Source organism: Stenella coeruleoalba (genome assembly GCF_951394435.1).
Source record: "Stenella coeruleoalba genome assembly, chromosome: 2".
NCBI classification, from domain to species: domain Eukaryota; kingdom Metazoa; phylum Chordata; class Mammalia; order Artiodactyla; family Delphinidae; genus Stenella; species Stenella coeruleoalba.
The window spans coordinates 111,241,404-111,260,941 of NC_137147.1; the positions used below are offsets into that span (position 1 = coordinate 111,241,404).

General features: G+C 51.2%; 1 protein-coding gene across 1 annotated transcript in view; it reads right to left on the reverse strand.

The window, feature by feature from the left end:
• ACAN (aggrecan) overlaps positions 1-19,538 on the reverse strand; it is a 64,575-nt gene that overhangs the window by 23,505 nt on the left and 21,532 nt on the right. The window contains exons 2-10 of the mRNA XM_079914545.1: positions 12,416-12,492; positions 10,279-10,662; positions 9,197-9,371; positions 7,757-7,884; positions 5,729-6,022; positions 4,302-4,706; positions 2,269-2,443; positions 1,643-1,770; positions 39-332 (exon numbers count right to left, since the gene is read on the reverse strand). Coding sequence (XP_079770671.1) covers positions 39-332; positions 1,643-1,770; positions 2,269-2,443; positions 4,302-4,706; positions 5,729-6,022; positions 7,757-7,884; positions 9,197-9,371; positions 10,279-10,662; positions 12,416-12,485 — 2,053 coding nt within the window. The 5' untranslated portion in view covers positions 12,486-12,492. The remainder of the gene's footprint in view (positions 1-38; positions 333-1,642; positions 1,771-2,268; positions 2,444-4,301; positions 4,707-5,728; positions 6,023-7,756; positions 7,885-9,196; positions 9,372-10,278; positions 10,663-12,415; positions 12,493-19,538) is intronic.

The following is a 19,538-nucleotide window of genomic DNA, read 5'->3' on the forward strand; positions in this document are numbered from 1 at the left end:
GACAGAAGGGGTGCCGGAGGAGAGGTGAAGGCACATACCTCGGAAGCAGAAGGCGTGGTGCCGGGACAGCGGGTCCAGGAGGCCTGTCTGGTTGGGGTAGAGATAGACGGTTCTCACACCTGGCTTGTCCCCACCGCAGGCAGGCCTTGGGGTGACGATGGGGTAGCGGAGGCTGCCGTCAGATAGCCAGCCAGCGTAGCACTTGTCCAGGCCCTGGCTCCAGGCAGCATAGAGCTGGCCCGTGGTGGCCAGTGTGGCGTTTTGGGTTTCACAGAACTCCTGTGCTTCCTGGAAGGTGAACTGCTCCGGGCTTGTGGCGAAGAACACCTCCCCTGGGGGCAGAGGCAGATGGCAGGTGTGACCCTCCACCCTCACGGCCAGAGCAGCCTCTGCTCACCCAGGGTCAGGGCAGCTGAAGTAAGATGAGTTGGTGTCTCACCATGGGAAGAACCTTCCCGCCTTTCTGGATTCTCCAGTCACACTTAGACACCCCCTCCTCTGGCTAAGAGAAGAACTCCCTTGGGCACCCCGTGCTCCCCCTAACCACAGCACTTAGTCACTGAGCACTGAATGCTGTGGACCTGCCAACCCACCCGCCCCGCTGTCATCCCCACCCTGTGAGCTCATCGAGGGCAGGAGGTGGGGCCTGTAGCCGCTGTTGGGGTTTGGGGTCCCAATACCCAGAACAATACCCGGGTCTCTGTCTGATTTGGGGGAAGGAAGTTCACATTTACTGAAAACCTGCTTATACCAGGCACTTTTCATACACGTCTTATTTAATACTCAAAAAAGTCTCTGACATAAGCATAAATCAACCACATTTTATAGATGAGGAAACTGAGGCCTAGGAGGTTAAGTAACTTGTCCAGTTCCCAAAACAAGTGAGTGGCAATGTTGAGATCTTTCCTGAATACGAGCATTTCCAAAATTGGGTTCACTGGAATGGTAATTTGGTGATTTTAATTGAAATGAAAATAAATGAAATAAGACCAAACAAAAGGTCTGTGTTTTTTGTTTTTTTGTGGTACACGGGCCTCTCACTGTTGTGGCCCCTCCCGTCGCGGAGCACAGGCTCCGGCCGCGCAGGCTCAGCGGCCATGGCTCACGGGCCCAGCCGTTGCGCAGCATGTGGGATCCTCCTGGACCGGGGCACGAACCCGTGTCCCCTGCATCGGCAAGCAGACTCTCAACCACTGTGCCACCAGGGAAGCCCCAAGGGTCTGTGTTTAACTAAGCTTGGGCGATGCTTGGTTAAGCAGAGTTAAAGAGATATTTTTTGCTGCAGGACTTGTCAGAGCCTTTGATTTGTTCATAGGCATTGGGATTCTCCATGAGGCAGAAGGTGTATGTAATACTTTTTGGTATAAGTAAATTAATTCATTTATCCTTAGAACTTATTGCTTTTTCAAGAAACCAGCGCTCCCCCGCAATGCTGGGGAATCCACATGAACCATCTGGGAGGGAGAGGAGGGGCCTGACCTGAGAGACCGGCTGGGAAGCCCTTCTTTCTTAAACAGGATCCTTCCCCTGCTCCCCGCCCAGGTGGGAATGGGATTAGGTGGATGGTAATTCCCTCTTCTCTGTGTCACCCCATCAGCCCCCTGCCTGTCTAGAGACCAAAATGTGAGAACGTGGTCTGTACCATCGAGTCTGTCCACGTAGCAGTAGACATCGTAGGTTTCTGATGGTGGTCGCACGCCATAGGTCCGGACCCCCGGGCTGCTGTCCTTGTCACCCACACATGGGGTCCGTGGGCTCACAATGGGGTATCTGCAGAGGAGGATGGGAAGGGCAGATGAAGGCCTGTTCCGGGGCCTGGGGATGCAGGGCCTCAGAGTGTGGATGGCAGGTCACTTGGGGACTTGGGCAGGGTGTGTCTTCTGCTGTCCAGTGGGATTCAAACCAGGAAGGAACTTCTCAGTCAGCACATTCCCTGTGTGGCTGGGGGAAGGGTCTGGGGGCCGCTGGGGGATTCCTGGCTTCAGAAGAAAGCCCACGGCATGGAAGGGCCAAGCTGGGGAAGACTGCGGGGCTTGACAAGGAGCTCTCTCTATGTCTCTTGAGGTGAAATGGCCAAGGAGTTAATGTCACCTGAGGCCCATCCCCACTGTCTCAGAATATGCCTTGATTCTGAGGGAGAAATTAAGGGATTAGCCAGAAACCACTAATTAATGGGCATGCAGTGTGGTGGGTGCCCACTCTGGCTCCCCAAGCCTGACCTCTCATGGTTGGGTTTGGGTTAAGAGGGGAACCCAGCTAGTCTGTCACCTGACGGTCTGGTCCTGCAGCCAGCCAGCGTCACACTGCTCGTAGCCTGCTTCATAGGCGGCCTGGAGCTGTTCGGGCGAGGCGATGACGGCCCCGGTGCGCAGGCAGGCCTGCTGGGCCTCCTCAAAGGTCAGCGAGTAGCGGGAGGAGCCCGGGCGGTAGTGGAACACAACTCCTGGGTGGGGAGGAGAGGGAGAGAAGGAGAAACAGGTCAGGCTCAAGGCATGGACCAGGTGCCACAATGCCAGTGACCATGGTGCCTGGTTCTCAAGGCTCTGCAGGTATGGAGGGAGCCCTGGCTCCTTGAGGAATGACCTCCCTTCACCCCCTCCTTCCTTTCCTACTCCCGATCTGATTCCTAGTCAAGCTAGTCCTCTCTGCTTGTTCAAACCACTCCTGAAAGCCACCTCCTTGAGAGAGCCTTCTAGGACTCTTCTGCCGTAAGTCTTCCCAGCCCTCCTTTCTGGACTCCCTATTCCTGGGCTGCTCATTTTTCCTATTACTCTTGAAAACAAATGCATTTTCTCTTATTGTGGAAAGAATAAACAATCATTACAGAGCATTTGGAAAATATAGAGAAGGATAAGGAAGAAATCAAACAACCACTGCATTTCTTCCACTTGGCCCAGGGTCCAGGGTTCAGGGGATGGGTGGTCCTCCTGAAAGTGGCCGCAAGAGTTTGTGTGGGTGCACCGGGTGTATTTCTGGTGAGTGAGCTCATAGCTTTTGCCAGATTCCCAAAGGGTCTGGGCTCCACACAGCTTATCCTGGAGCCCCTACTTACTCTGCCTCCCCCATTGCATTCAGCTGGACACACATTTGCTTTTGACACTACCCTGGGTGACTGGCCAGTTTATGTCACAGCTGTGGATCCCCAATCTGAGTCTGCCCCTGTTCTTGTCCTGTTCTGGGTTAGCTGTTCATGTGTCCATTGGCACCTTCCCATGTGGTGGCCACGTGGAGACAGTGAGGGTCTCTCCAGCCCTGGGCCAACCCTGGGACTCAGCTACGGTTGGTGTTACTCCAAAACTTCTAAACAATTCTTCCTTCTCAACATACTGTATTAATCTGGGCAATTCAGGCTGAAATCTCACTTGGTGGTATCGTGGGTGTGATGGTGGATGGCAGTGTCCATTTGCCCCTCCTCCAGGAGGGGACACCACCAAGGTCCTTAAGGAGGCCACCCCACTACGTTCTTCCTGATCATGGACTTGAGTCTGGGGACCAGCTGGGCTTTATGTGATGTGACATTCCAATAATCCAGACACTTATTAAGCACCTGAAACACCATCATCCCAGAACTGGGGTGGCAAACGTTTTCTGGAAAGGGCCAGACAGAACACATTTTAGGCTTCGTGGGCTAAATGGTTTCTGCACAACTATTTAATCCTACCATGATAGCCCTAAATGGCCACAGACAACATGTTACCAAATGGGTGTGGTTTTTTTTCCAATCAAACTTTATTTGTAGACATTAAAGTTTGAATTTTATATAATTTTCATTATATGTCACAAAATATTCTTCTTCTTTTGACTTTCCCCCTCAAGTATTTAAAAAGTTTCTTAACTCTTAGTTCATGGGCCATATAAAAACAGAGGATGGGCTGGATTTGGTCCACGGGCCAGTTTGCTGACCCCTGTCCTGGAGGGTCAGTGCTGTGAGAGGCCCAGGGGTCACCCAGTGCAGCCGACCTCAAGCGGTTCTATTCTATGGAAGTGCCTGATGGGGCTAGGAGGGCCCCTGGGAAAAAGAGCCCCCATTCTCCATCACACTTCACCTCTACCTGTTGATATATACCACCTATGACTTCATTGGAAGGAAATGCTTTGTGGCAAAAGAGCCATAGACACACAAAAGAGCGTGGGTATCACTGGTCTGGCCCATCCCCCTTGTTTCACAAATGAGGAGAGTCAAGTCTGAGAGGAGGGAGGCTTGTCCCACGTCCCAGGTTAAGCTAAAGGTATAGAAGACCCCCAGGCCAAGCTCTTTCCACCTACCCTCGATGCAGCCCCCCTGAGGGGTGGGCACTTACCCCCTGGCAGTCGTGGCTGCCCAGGGACCTCGGTTGCACCTGGGGCTGCGGTCACCTGCACAACGAGGTCCTCGCTGGTGAAGGCCGTCGGAGCGCCCAGGCCAGGTGTGGACTCCTCGGGAAAGGCCCAGGGCCGGGTAGCCTCTCCAGTCCTGTTCTCGGCCTCAGAGAAGGCGGTGGCCCCTACTTCGGGGGCAAAAGTGAGGGGCTCCTCGGGCTCCAGGGCGGTAGGGGTGATGTCAAAGACGGGTTTCACTGTGAGGATCACGCTGCCTCGGGCTTCACCCTCGGTGATGTTTCGTGGCAAAGGCAGCTCCACATCAGGCCAGGTCACCGTCTGGATGGTGATGTCCTCCTCACCACCCACCCCGAAGAAATCTTCTGGGATGTCCACAAAGTCTTCACCTGGGGCCGGGGGTTAAAGACAGGCATTAGTGCTCAGCCTGGGGCTGGCTTGGGGGAGGTGAGCAACGGATTGCCTCCTCCTCTGCTAAGGAAGGAAAGCACCTACTGTGTGCCTGGTACCTGGCTAGGCCCATTGCAGTGGTCCTCAACGATGTGAGTATTTATTATAGGGGTGCCCACGATTTCCAGACTGTAAGAGAATGCAGTCACCAGAGCACAAGACTGACCAATCAGCTCACTGCTTGTAAAACCATCTTGTTCCAACATCCCTTCCTGATTAATGCCAGCCAGTTGTCTCCTTACCTATCTTGTGAGTATCTGTTGACCATCTGATGTTATAACTAGCCAACCGGACAATGTAAATCCGCTACAAAGAGAAATGGAAAAATCTTCCCAAGGATGCAGGGGCTCATGAAGTTGATGAAGGTGCCATGAGAGAACTGCCTGCCTCAGTCATGAACAAACGGGGGTCTGGCAGAAACAAGCCATTTAGTAATTAACAAAGAGAGCAACCATGAGGAGGCTAGAACTTCAAACAGGGTGGTAGGAATATTGAAAGGTTAAGAGAAGTTTTGGGGGAAATTCTAATTATTTTTGCACAAGTAACCCTCTTCATGTAAGATCAGGCTGTGGAAGTTAAACATGAAATAAGCTATGTTGTTGCGCTAGCACCAGTTTTGTCATAAAATTTACTCAACTCCCAATTATTCATTGTTTTTTTTCCCCTCCAATAATTAGCACTTAATTGTAAGTATAACCTAGACTGTGTAAAATATAAGATAAAAACATTTTTTAAAGTTTTAGTTTAGTTTTAGTTTTAAGGCTGGGTACGCTGCAGTCTTCAGTGCTTCTACCTTAGCTCCCCTAGGAACCCGTGAAAATAGGGGGTGCTAAGACAAGGGGTTCAGGTACCCAGTGGTCCTTTGGAGGGGGTAGACACCAGCCTCCCACTCTAAGATCTCATCCTCTGGGCCCGAATTTCGGTGGCACGATCCCCTTTCCGGCCTCCAGCCCAAGCCCACCTGTGTAGCAGATGGCGTCGTAGCGGGATGAGGGGTCGGGGTATCCCGTCTGGTTGGCGTGCAGGTAGACAGTCCTCACGCCCAAGAGGTTGCCCCCGCAGTTGGGCCGGGCCTTGGAGATGGGGTAGCGCACGCTGCGGTCGGCCAGCCAGCCGGCGCTGCACATGTCCATGCCACTCTGCCAGGCCAGGTAGAGCTGGCCCGTGGTGGCCAGCCGGGCGCCCAGTCGCCGGCACTCATTGGCTGCCTCCTGGAAGGTGAACTTCTCCGGGGATGTTGCATAAAAGACCTCGCCTGCGAAAGACACATCCGGCAGGGTGAGGCGCTCCCTCCCACGCCTGCCCCGTGTCCCCAGGGAGATCCATGTGGTTCCTTGGGGTTTGGCCTCTAACTTCTCAAAGCCCTGGTCCCACATGTCTGTATTTCAGATCCTGCCCTCCACTTCCTATGGGCTTTTGGGTGGGGTGATGTCAGTTTCCTAAAACAGGGACCAATAAAGAAGCTGCCAAAAAGACAAAGAAGTGAGGAAAGGGCAGAGCAAATGTGAGGCCCGGGAGGAAACTCCTGCCGGAAAGCATCTTCGCCCACACTTTTCTATGGAACTTCCTACCACCGGGGCATCTCTCCTATGAGTCAAGCATTGCCCACTGGAACAATCCTTTTTTTAAACTGATTTTTAAAAAAATATTTATTTATTCGGCTGCGTCAGGTTTAGTTGCGGCACATGGGATCTTTGTTGAGGCATGTGGGATCTAGTTCCCTGACCGGGGACCGAACCCACAGCTCCTGCATTGGAGTGCAGAGTCTTAACCACTGGGCCACCAGGGAAGTTGCTGGAGCACTCCTTTTTACAATTCCACATTCTGATGGGAAAAGCAGGCATCAGACTTTGACCCTAATAGCAGTGTTTCCCAAATTGGGGTCTCTAGGCCCCAAAGTGTCCATAAGGTCAATGGTGGGGGCCTGTGGGCTCTTTTTACTGTTTTTGAAAACCTAACAAGGTTGTGCTGCAGGGAGGGATAGGGTGGTGGGCATCGCTCCCGGGGGTTGTTCTGTCTGTCCCTGCTCAGTGGCAGCTCTGGTTGGCCCTAATCAGTGTCTTTAATTAGCCCAAAGTGGGAACACAAATATTCGTTACTTAATCTACCAGCTTGGGCCCTGGGGTGAGAATGAGGAAAGGGGTCACGGTGGTGAGGAAGCTGGGGACGTTCCCTGCCTCACAGTGGGCCAGGTTGTCAGCCCTTCTCCTGCCTGGGCGCAGCCGTGATCTCGGGGTAGGGGTGGAGGTGCAGAGTTTGCAATGTCAAAATGTGTGAATGAGTGCTGATGGGGGAAGGGGTGTCATCCACTTGCCTGGGTAACTTGCTCAGCTCTGACTGTGACCAAACCTAACTCCCCTTACAAACAAGAGGAAGACTATAGGTTCCTTCTCGCTGCCCCTGGTGCTCTCCAGAACTAGCCCATTGGGGTGGCCTGGATAGGGCTGGGGGCTGGCAGCACAAAAGCTGAGAGAGGGTGGCTGGGAGGCCAGCTCTCCTGGGAATGACATTTCTGATAGGCTCTCCCTGGAGTGGCCTGGGTGGGAGGGGGTCCTTTGTGAGGGTGACAAGGCTGAGCTGGGCTTTAATTGTGCAGTGGAGCTTGGGACAGCGATGGGCTGGTCAAGCAGCGGGGGTCCTGGCTGGGAGGAACAGTCACAGGTGAGAGACCAGCTATAAATATTCTTGGGCCCAGTGATGGCCCAGTCTGCAGGTACCTCGGGCCACTGAGGCCCTCCCCCAATGTGGAGAGTGAGGGGGCCAGACCCTCCCTTCCTTAACTCTTCCCTCCCCCACCCACGCTGGGCATGATGAGGCTGGGGGCCAGGGAGGGGGGCGGGGCAGGGGCGGGGAGGAAGGGGGTGTTGAGGGTGTGATGTCCTGGGTCAATGCCCTGCCCAGGAGGAGGCCCCTGTGATCCTGAGGGTCAGCAGGATGAAGGGACTGGGGAGCCGGCTCTTGGGAGGTCGGGGGGGGGGGGTGGCCTCACCCTCCATCTCCTCTGCGAAGCAGTACACGTCATAGGTTTCATTGGTGTCACGGATGCCGTAGGTTCTTACACCGGGAAACTCATCCTTGTCCCCATAGCAGGCTTCCCTTGGAGTGTGGATGGGGTACCTACCAGGAACCCAAAGTAGGGATGTGACAGTCAGGGGATGGAGGGGGCCAGTGGCCCGTGCCCTTGTATCCTCCTCCCTTGTGGGAGGAAACGGTGACTTACTGATGTGTTTGCTGAGATCTGCCTAGATCTGTGGGCTACTTGTTTCTACAGCTTTTTCCCCAGCTTTATTAAGATATGTTTTCACCGTTACTGGTGATTAAAGGCGGACCCCTTTACTGAATATTTATTGGTACCAAACATGTTCTATCAGGAGCTTGCAAATCTTTTCTGTAAAAGGGCACATAGTAAATATTTTAGGTCTTACAGGCCATAGGGCCTTCATTGTGACCTTGCCATTGTAGTGTGAATGAAGCAACCACAGACAAAATAACAGGAGTGGCTGTGTTCCCATAAAACTTTGTTTACAGAAACAAGGGGTGGGTTGGATTTGGCCCATGAGCCGTAGTTTGCTGACCCTTGCTCTGTAACATTTGAGTCTCACATCAACCAAATAAGGTGCTATTACAACTCTATTTTAAACTGGAAGAAACTGGGGCCCAGAGATGTTAAGCAATTTGTTCCCGGTCACACAGCTTCCAAGTGTCAGAGTTGGGATTTGAGCCCAGCTCTTTCTGAGGCTGAGGTGTGGGCTCTTGCACTATGCTAGGCTGTTGTCTTATCTTGCTTTAAAAAAAAATGGCTAATGGGTTTTGTGTCCTAAGATCTTTTGCCTACCCCAAGATTACAAAGGTATTTCCCTTTGTTTTCTTCTTGTGGCTTTGTGGCTCTGGCTTTTGCATTCAGAGCTCTGATCCATCCCCAAAGAATTGTCTCATCTTGCTTTTACAGGCTTGATCACACAATTGCAGTCCCTTGAAGGCAGGGCTCTGACTGTCCTGCTGCGCAACCTATTCCTCAGCAGCTGTGCTCAGGGAAAAATGCATCAAGAGGCTTAATTTACATATGCCTTGCCTTATTAAAGACAAACTGAATGTAAAGTGGTTTACAAAAATGTATAAACAACAAAGTTTTAAAAAGATATAAGTGAAGAAATCATGGCAAAGGGAAAAATGAGTAGGAAAAATAATCATGTGTAATTTGCATGGAGAAAATGCTCGTGTAGCGCAAAGTTGCTAGTGGCCACTCACTCCACCGCAGGACAGAAGACCAAGGATTTGGGACAGGTCATCGGGGCCTGACCTAGAACTGGTCAAGGCATCCCTTCAGCCCCAACTGAGGTTGGGCTCTGTGTCTGGCCGGCACCAGCTCAGTACTGTTCAACGTTCCAGCCCATCACCCACCCTACTCCTATGGTAGCCTGGGGCTCACCTGACAGTCTGGTCTGCCAGCCAGCCGGCGTCGCACTGGTGGAAGCCGTCCTCATAGGCGGCCTGCAGCTGCTCGGGCGTGGCGATGATGGCGCTGTTCTGCAGGCAGGCTCGCTGCGCCCTGTCGAAGTCCAGGGTGTAGCGTGTGGAGATGGCTCTGTAATGGAACACGATGCCTGCAAGACACGAGACGGCAAGAGAGCAGGTCAGGCACAGCCTCCCGCCACCCAGGCCCTTGCAGAATTAGGGCAGGAGTCAAGGGGATGTAGAGACATCTGGTCGGGCCCCTAGCTGATGGGTGGCTCCTGTCTCCACATTTGCATGTGGTCCTTCTGCCTTTCCTGGAACACCTCCGGTAATGGGGAGCTCACTACCTCACAAGGCATCTTTTTGGAAACCTGTGATAATTCTGATAATCAGAAAGTTCTTTGACTTGAACTAAAATCTGCCTCCCTATAATTTTTTCTTGTCATTCCAGGTCCCTATATTTGCTTTGCAGAAAGAGACACTTAGAGCTCCATGCACCCTCAGCCCAGGGGCATCCTAGTGGGAATCCTGTTTAAGGCACAGGCAGGAGTGGACCGTCTTTGGCAGAGTCACCCAGCGGAAAAAATCTGGTGCTGACTGAAGTCCTAGAGCCAACCAAGGACAACCATATTCCCTGGTCCATCGAGAGCAAGGGAACCAAGGTGTCCTCATCCCTTTCTTTGGCTTCTGGAACTGGAGATGGAGGAGGGAAAAGACACCTGGGTAGAGAGTCAGGAGACTGCTCTGGCTCACTTCCAGGGAAACTTCATTCAGGCAAGTCACTTAACCTCAGTTTGCTTGTCTGTAAAATGGGGATGATCACAAGGCAACCGAATCACAGGATTGATGGGAAGAATAGACTGTCATTTTCATGCGACTGTGGCCCTGAAGAATTTAATTCATTTAAATTCCAGAGAGAGTGATGTTACCAGCTCTGTGTTATGAGATGCAAACCGTCAGGGGGAGGAGCCGGGATTTGAAAGCCAGACAGCCTGGCCCGAGAGAGGATGCCATTCCTGCAGGTGAAGCAGGGCCCCTGTGGGAGGAGGCTCTCACCTTTCACCACGACCTCCACGGTGGCCTTGCTGTCCTCGATGCCATGCATCACCTCGCAGCGATAGATCCCAGAGTCATTGGAGCGCAGGTTCTGGATTTCCAGGGTGGCGTCGCTGGGGATGGCCGGGTAGTTGGGCAGCGTGACCCTGTCTCGGTAGGCACTGTTAACCCGCACCTGCCCTTCAGTCGCCACCAGCAGCACCAGCTCCTTCTCCTTGGAAATGCAGCTCCACTTGATTCTTGGGGCGAGGGGGGCGGTGGAGGGGGCGGTGGTCACGGGGTGCATGGGGTCGATGAAGTAGCAGGGGATGGTGAGGGAGCTCCCCAGGAGGACCCGCAGCGGGGACGGTTCAGGGATGCTGACACTCAGCGAGTTGTCAGGGTCTGTGCGGGAGACACGGGGGTGGGAGACAGACCTGTTAGTGCCCAGAGCGGACCACCCAGCCTCCCTGTCAGTGCTTCTGGAAATGACAAAGTCCCACGAGTGTGCTGGTGTCTATCCTGCGCCATATGGAATTCCCTTTCCAGAGCAGCTTTCTCAAGACCTCTGGTCTCTGTGCCTCAAGACAGGAACTATGGAGCCAGAAAGGGCTGCAGAGGAGGGCAGGGGAAGCTTCAGAGGGGAGACCACCTCTCTGTTTCTGAAACTGGGGTACCCAAAGCGATGCCAAGCCATAGGATAAACAGAACCCATCTTCCTGGAGTGACAGCTTGACTCAAAAATTGGCAAAAAATTATCTGGAGATAGAAAAAATTATTATAGGGAGGAAAAAATATCCATACAACTTTTTAAGCTAAGATATAAAAATATCAAATACTTAAGGAGTATAGCGAGGCCTGCTATAAGGAGGTCTGCTTCAGGCTCCATCCTGACCTTGCAGAAGGATGAATCATTCCCTTCTGCTGTTGGGGGATCAGGAGCCTAGCTGGAGAAGCATCAGAGAGGATCGGACATTTAAGTCTGCAAAGGGTCAGACTGGGGTGGGGTGGGATATGATTAGACTCCACAAAAACACATGGAGAGCATTGATGGAGAAGATGCAGCGTGTCTGCCAAATCCTGTTAGAAGTCAAAGATCTTCCTGGAATTGGCAAGAAGGTGCCTTTGAAAAAATAGCACCTTTCATGGAGATTCATACACTTATTGAATCTTTTTTTTCCAGGAACCTAGAGGTTGAAAATAAAAATGTTTCAGGTATTTGTGGGTGGCAGATACATAACAAGGCAGGGAAAGGGGAGCCAGGAATGTTTGGGGTGAACTCTAACCTTTTGATGTCCTGGCCGGTCACCACCAGGCCCTTCACAGAAACCTCCCTCTGATACTCAACCCTAGCACGTGACACAGTGTGGTTTTAGTGGTGGTGGTTGTCTGGGGACAGCTGGAAGTGACAGCGGCGCCTGGCTCTACAGTTTTGAAAGCTCTCAACCAACCCTCGTGAACTGGGTGGGCTGTGTGGGCAAACCACCCCAGGTTATAGCCAGGGGTCCCAGAGCAAGAGTACAGATGGAGACCCATGGACCATATGTCTAAATATTTAAAAGCTATAAATCAAGCCAACAGATTGTTAAGTAAAACATGTTCTATCTTCTTATTTGACAGTGATACTTTTCAAAATGAAAAGCCGGATTCAAATTTAGAATTCTTGGATTCCTTAGAGTTTTGCATTGAGATGTGTTGGCTAAGCTGGAGGAGGGGAAATCAGGGCCCCTTCTCTTCCCACCACAGCTCTGCACTTTGAGGGGTCTGTGTGTACCCCAGTCCTCACATCCCAGCCCTGTCTACACTCAAACAGCCACCCCTTCACCTCTCAGACTGGAGGCGTGGTTCCTCCATGGGAGGATGGACCCAGAGGAACGAACCATGCAGCCCTGGAAGTGACTTGGGTCCAGCTGGACAGGGGATTCTGGGCGTTCTGGGTACCCAGAGGGAGCACAGATCTGAGCGGACACATCTCACTGGCCCTACAGATTCCTCATTCTTTAGGGAGCTTTGGGGCTGGAGGAGGATAAGAGGGGCCTCTAGGGTGATGGCCCAGAGTAAGCACCAGGACTGGCAGGACTAGGTTCGGTTCCCCCTCCCCAGGGTCCAGTCCTCAGTGCCTGCTGGGGAGATGAGACATGAGTGGGAATGTCCTCACCTGAAACTTCTACTGAGATGGCTGCTGCGATGACTCTCAGAGTCAGAAACACGAAGAGTAAAGTGGTCATAGTTCACCTGGAAGAGAGGAGTTATTCGGAGGTTCAGATACAGTGAGGTTGAGGGTCATGTGTCACATGACAAGTGTGATAAAGTCCTGGCCTGTGGATCTGAAATTGCATAGGGATAAGGAGGCTATACTGTATAAGCACAGGGAACTCTGCTCAGTACTCTGTAATGACCTATATGGGAAAAGAATCTAAAAAAAGAGTGGATATATGTATACGTATAACTGATTCACTTTGCTGTACAGCAGAAACTAACGCAACATTGTAAATCAACTATACTCCAATAAAAATGAAAAAAAAAAAAAAGGTAAGGAAGCTGCCTGTGACTCGAGAGATATCTTCTCCAAGAATCCCCTCCTCACAAAACCTTCACGGATTTCTCAGTTTAATTACCGGTGTGAGGCTGGAAACCTCCTCCTACCTTTTCTAGGGAACCTCTCATCTTCTGACCAACAAAGGCTCATCCTAAAGGATCCCTGCAATGGTTGATTTTATGTCAACTTGACTGGGCTTGACTTGGTCAAACGTTATTCTGGGTGGGTTTATGAGGGTGTTTTGGGATGAGATTAACATTTTTTTAAAAAGATTTTTCGTTTTTTTTGATGTGGACCATTTTTTAGTCTTTACTGAATTTGTTACAATATTGCTTCTGCTTTTTATGTTTTGGTTTTTTGGCTGTGAGGCATGTGGGATCTTAGCTCCCCAACCGGGGATTGAACCCACACCCCCTGCATTGGAAGGCGAAGTCTTAACCACTGGACTGCGAGGGAAGTCTCAAGGATGAGATTAACTTTTAAATTGGCAGACTGAGTAGAGCAGATTGCCCAGCTAATGGGGGTGAGCCTCGCCCAATCAGTTGAAGGCCTGAGTCAAACAAAACGGCTGAACCTCCCCCGAATAAGAGATAATTTCTCCTGCCTGATGACCTTCAAACTGCCTTCAGACTCGAACTGAAACATTGGTTCTTCCTGGGTCTCAAGGCTTCAGACTCAGGCTGGAACAACACCCTAGCTCTCCTGGGTCTCTAGCTTGCCAAAAACCTCAGTAATCATGTGAGCCAATTCCTTAGAATAAATCTCTTTCTATATGTATACACACATCCAAATGGTTCTATCTCTCTGGAGAACCCTGACTAACACAATTCCCCAGGCCCAGAAAAGTGACATGAGTTACCCAACCTCCCTGATGAAATCTGGACCTGCCACCAATTTCAAATTCAGGAATCTTGTGCGTTTTAGGATGGAGGATGCTCCAAGATTTGGGGCACAATTCAGGCGCCTGGTTCAAGTCAGGGGAAGGATGCTCACCCAGAGAGCTCTGTGGGATGGACAGGTTAATAATTTAGGAGAGAAATGAGAGCCCAGGATCCCTGGAGCCCTCTTGCTGGCCCAAACAATGATTTCATGTGAATTAGAGAAACAAACTTTCCTTATTGCCATCTGCTGGAAAACGGTCATGCTAAGTATACTAATCTTTGAAGGGCAACCCAACCCCTGCATTACTGGGATCCTGACTCCAAGTGGGCGAGTGCAGTTAGACCCCAAGAAAACCCATCTGAAGTTCCAAGAGATCAACCAGAGCAGTGCTTCTCAGCTTTGGCTGCACGTTGAGATCACCTGGGCTTCAGCCTGGTCCTCAGACGTTTTAAAATCTCCCCAGAAGGTTCTAACGTGCAGCCAGGATGTGGGCAGTCACACTGCTGACACCTGTGACTCGCACCCCATGACACGTGCCCGAGGATGTTTACTGAGCTGTTCTGTTGGATGGACCTGCATTGGCACCTTCCCTACCCTCCTCTCAGTCTGTGAGCGTTTAGTCTTGGTTTAATGAGTGTTTGCATGCTCCGCCGGAAGGAGGGAGGAAGCCTGGAACTAAAGACAAGAAGGGAGCTTTCAGAGCCTGAGAGTAATGCCCAACTGAGGCTGCGGCCAGTGTCCCTGACCTTGACTCTGTCAGCGTCTGATGGCCCAGCAGGCGTCGCTATTGGCTCAGTCACCATCAGCTGGGGCCGGATGGATGTGAGGATGAGGGCCTCCCGTGGTCCCCATCTCTGGAATCTGTGCGGGAGGGGCGGGCAGGGCCCAGGACTCTAGGGACCCTCTTGGGTGACCCCAGTCTGTCACTTGAGTGATCTTTCCACTGCTATCCTTCATTCATTCCACATACATTGGGCACCTGAGGGATGAAGGGCCGTCTGTACAGGTGCTGCTGGGGCCCCAGAGATGGAGCCATGAGGCACAAAATGAGTGGGAAGTCTGGGAAATCCCAAAGGCTTAAGAAGCAGCCCCTTGCTTCTCCTCAGGGATGTTTCTCCTTAGAGGCTGTCTTCAAAAAGAAAAATCTCTGGGGCTCCAGGTTCTGGCTCTCTCAGGTCCAGTGTGATCCGTCATGGCCAAGAAATATTTCCCCGGAGGCTAAAACGGTCAGGTGTCTCCTCCACTGTGAGGAGGGGGCTAGACTTGCAGGCCCCCCTCTTCCCAGAGCCTCAGGGAAACCGTGTCCAGACACAAGGCCGCCTGTTCTTCTTCCCTCAGGAACACCCTTCACGGAGAAGTTCTGTGTATGTTTTCGGAGTTGTGCTTCTTTTCTCACTCTCTGAACAAGCCTGACATTGTCCGGGAGGCAATGGTTCTCTGTGGGGCTTGGGCCCGCTCTGTTTTTCTCCCTGGCCTCGGCCAGGAATGAAAAGGGCAGGGAGTGGGCATGGGGGAGGCAGAGTGTGGGCAGAGAAACTAATTTTATTTCTTCTTCTTTTTTTTTAAGACAAACTTTGGGATAGAAATATCGCAATAAATATGCTCTTGTGTTTGCGTGTGTTTTCTCAGCTGTAAAGAAAATAGGGAGAAATTCCATTCTGTCTGGGTTCCAAGTGTCTCCAGGACTCACTGAGCCTTTATGTGATGAGATGGACTTTGCCAGTCCTTCAACAGGGAGGCCTTTCTCCATGGGAGGCAGAGTTAGTTGTGGCGAGGGGATTGGGTAGCTGGGACTGAGGAAGGGGTAAGGGGGCATCTGAAATGGAGGGAAAGAGGAGCCTGGAGAGTGGGAAGTGGATGCTGGGTGAAGGCAGGGGTGTGTGAGTGGAGCTTCTGTGGGAGCCATGTGTGTGAGGTTGGGTTCATCATCAAGGACTCGGCTTTTTTAGGAGAGAATTATTAGGAGGCTTGATGGGAGAAAATAAGCTTGCTAGTGCTTTGAACCTGAGCTGAGGCTGCGTGTGTGCATGTGTGTGTGTGTGTGTGAGAGAGAGAGAGAGAGAGAGAGAGACCCATAGCTGAACACAGGAAAACCCACCTCCTCTTCAGCTAGACTCTGTCCCATGGTTGCCAACCCTGTTGGGCCTTTGACCTTTATTCCATCAGATTATGGGATTGAATGGGCAGCTTGCCTGCTTGCCCTGAATTCCTATTCCAGCAACGTGCAGTGGAGACCCCCAGACCTGGGTCCCAGTCCTGGCTCGGCCACCTCCTGCTCTAATAACACAGGACCCACCTCCACCGCTGTTTCAGAGACCGAGTAGGATAAGGTGCCAGGCAGGCCCTGCTTCTGGAGGGCGGGGGCTGTGTCTCTGGCTTGGTACCCAGCCCAGGGTCTGGCACTCAGCAGGCATCCACCAGCGCCACTCTCTTCCCACCTCCCTGGCGTCAGGCCCGGGTGAGCCCCTCAGAACGTGGGGACTGGAGAGCGTTTAGCGGTTACAGGGTGGCTTCTTGCCCTGGGATGAGGGTTGGACTAGATGACTTTCTATAAAGAATAAAACTGCGTTTGCTTCAAAAACAACATCACCACCCTACCAAACTTTGGAAAATAAGAAACTAGAGAAAATAAATCACCATAATCCTCGATCCTAATCCAACCATTATTCGTGTTTTGATAGTTTTCCTTCTGGTCTTTTTCCTTAGGCATCTACTTGCTTTTCATGGAGTTGTAATCTTTTTGCATCCTATTTGCTTCTTCCACATAGCACGATGGACCAAATGACTGCTTTTGGTTCCTTCAGAACTGATGGCTTTGGGGTTTTACAATCATGACCTCACTGCCGGAAATCCTTTCTATGTGGCCGGGACAGGTGGTCTTCAGCCTCTAATCGAACAGGAAGTGCTCATTCCTTCACGGGGTGACCCACCCATGGCTGGACAGCTCCAATTGTGCTCAATATATTTCAAGACGGAGTCAAGGTGACCCACCCCTATTACAATTTCCACCCATGAGTTCTCCCCTCAGGGACCACACTAAACAAGGCCACTCCTCTTTTATGGGACTCATGCCAGATCTTCAGGGGTCTAATCTGCTCTCCCATCTGCTGTTCTCCTATGGAGACATTCCTAGTCCCTTCAAATGTTCCTCATGTGGCTTCTCCTCCCTCCCTGGAGCCACAGAAGGTCAAAGCTGGGATAGACTTTAGTGAACATCAAGTCCAACTCTTCCATTTTACAGGTGAAGAAACCGAGGCCAAAGGAGGTAAGTGATTTGCTCAAGGCCACACAGTAAGTTGGAGATGGAGCCAGGACCAGCGTTCTGGTCCCGAGTTCTCAGGACTGGCTGTCTTAATGCCAGGTTTGTGAGCTCCACAAGGCGGCGACTGTGTCTGCTTGTTCCTCACTGTCTCCCTGGCCCCCAGCAGAATATCCAGCAAAGAGAGAGGGCAATTAGGAAATATCTACCAAATGAATGAATGAATGAATGAACAAATGGAGGCCCAAGAACCTTAGAAGTCACCTCCTTCAACCCCAGGCCTCTGAGGGAGGAGGCTTGGGCTGGAGGCCCACATTTGTTGAGCACCCATGAGGGACACAGCCCTTTGAGGCAGACTATTTTGCAGTCAATAAATCTCAGCTAGAGACATATATTGCTTGCTTGTGATGCGCACAGCAGTAATGATTAATGCTAGTGCATCAGTACAGTGTGTGACAGTGTGTGACTTTGGGAAGGTCATAGTCCAGGTGCAGCCCAGGAGTGTGACCCCCCCAGGATCTTCCCTTCCCAGGGCTCCAGGGAGAGCCAATGCTTGAAATTGGTCACGATGGGAGTATTTACACCATGGAAATCAGGAAACACTACAAACAAGGGCTTTTCTTTTTCTTCTTTCCTTTTCTGAGAGTGGGCTTACCAGCACACTCCTGGAAGTTACTAACACTAAATAAAGAAGGCAGCCGGCAGAAGGGTCATGAGCACTTCTCCTTTTCTAATGAAGCCTTATTCGTCCTTCGTTTTGCTGTCCTGCATGAGTTCTGAAGCTGACCCTGAAACCAAGCCCAGTTTGCCAGCCTGAGGGCAGGGTGGGGTCACAGTCATCTCCATGTCATTATCCAGGCCCAGCCTGACAGCCACATTAGTGTGGACTCAGCAAATGTTTGCTGGTTAAGTGAATGTATTCACTCCCCCTTCCCTGACCCTGCAGGGCCCCTGTGTCCTCCGTGAAGCCTCATCAGGCCCTGCCCCTCAGTTCTGCTCTCCCAACTGTGACTGCTTGTACAGCCACTTTGGCACTTATTTTTCTCTATTGTTTTACATACGTTAGCTTGGCCTCATCATGCAGACTGTGACCTCCTTAAAGTTAAAATCAAGCCTTAACTGAAAAAAAAAAAAAGTCCTCCTGTGTTAATTCACACAGTGCAGGTCGGGTGGGGAGTGGGTTGGGGGTCGGGAACAACAAAAAATGGTATTTGACACCTACTTGTTAAATGAATGGGTGGATGCTGGAATTTAGTAGACTAGTTGACCAGTAAGATTTGTCAGTACCCAAGAAGCTCTGTGTCTGTGACTTAAGTCCTGAGGAGAGATTCAAGAGGACCAAGGTCAGCCATTCCCGTAGCCACCAGCCTCCAGCACATCATTTATTTGCAGGCTAACTTCCCAGTGGTGCCTCTTCTCTTACCATTCATGGATCCATGCATACAAGTGGTTGTGTATGCACTTGAAATTGGAGTTTTAAACCCAGCATAGGGGAAGTGGTAGGGCTCCCACACCAAGGACACATCTGGCCAGAGTGACCCCAACTGCAGCTGCTAATTTTCCACATATTCTAAATAGACATGGTGGGGGGTGGTGTGCAAAAGGGGAGCCAGGAAACTGATTCCAGGAGAACATATACAAGCCCTCAGTTTTCCTAACTGCAAACTGGAATCAGAATGCAAGCTTCACCCCAGGAACACTGTGAAGGTAATTTTCATGGATGCTAATACTGTTTTTGTATTCCCTTCTCTTTCTTTTCTCTCCCTATTCCGTATTCTCTCTCCATCTATATCTTTTTCCATATAGTTGATTTCCTTATTCCTATTGTGTTACTTGCTTGGTCATCACCAAAGCATAGTAAATTCTGCAAATGTTTTCCTGCTTTCTGGGCAATTAAGTGGGTCCTCTGAAAAAGGCTGCTGGCAGTGGGTGGGGGGCTGTAGATCGACCTTTCAAGCCCATAGTTTTGTCTAGGATTGGCCTCAAGCAGCACTGTGCTTAGACAGAAGGGCACAATGAGGTGGGGAGGAAGGGTTTTCCTCTGAGTTGCTTATAGCCTAGCGGATGGAGACAAACCTATACCCAGAGATAGCAGACATCAGTGACTGGACGCTGGATCCTAACCTTGACCCTGCCTAGAATGACTGTATGACCCCGAGCGTCAGTTTTTCCATCTTTGACATGGGGCAGAGTGGGAAAATTGGCCCTGGAGTTCTCTGAGATTCTAAATGCCAGCTCCACACAGTTCAGAAGAGAGACTCATTTGATATGGGGTCAGAGTGAGTCACATCTCACAGTCACATCACAGCCTCCCCCATGGTTAAGAACCAGATCATCTGTTACTTGCCCCTGCACCAAGAACAGCATTATCTGGGAAAGTTCAAGCCCACTTGGAAAGATGTCCCTTGTGCCCTCAATGTGCTGGGGAAGAAGTGAGGGGCAGCAGGATGCAAAGAGGGGAGCTGTGAGGTTGTGGGGGTCCTGCCTAAGTCTCAGGGGAATTAGGGGAGGCTCTAAGGAGAGGAGCAAGGCTCAAGTGGTGGAATTGGGAGAAAAAATAAAGAAATCAAGAAATGACACAGGTCCATACCTGGTATCTCT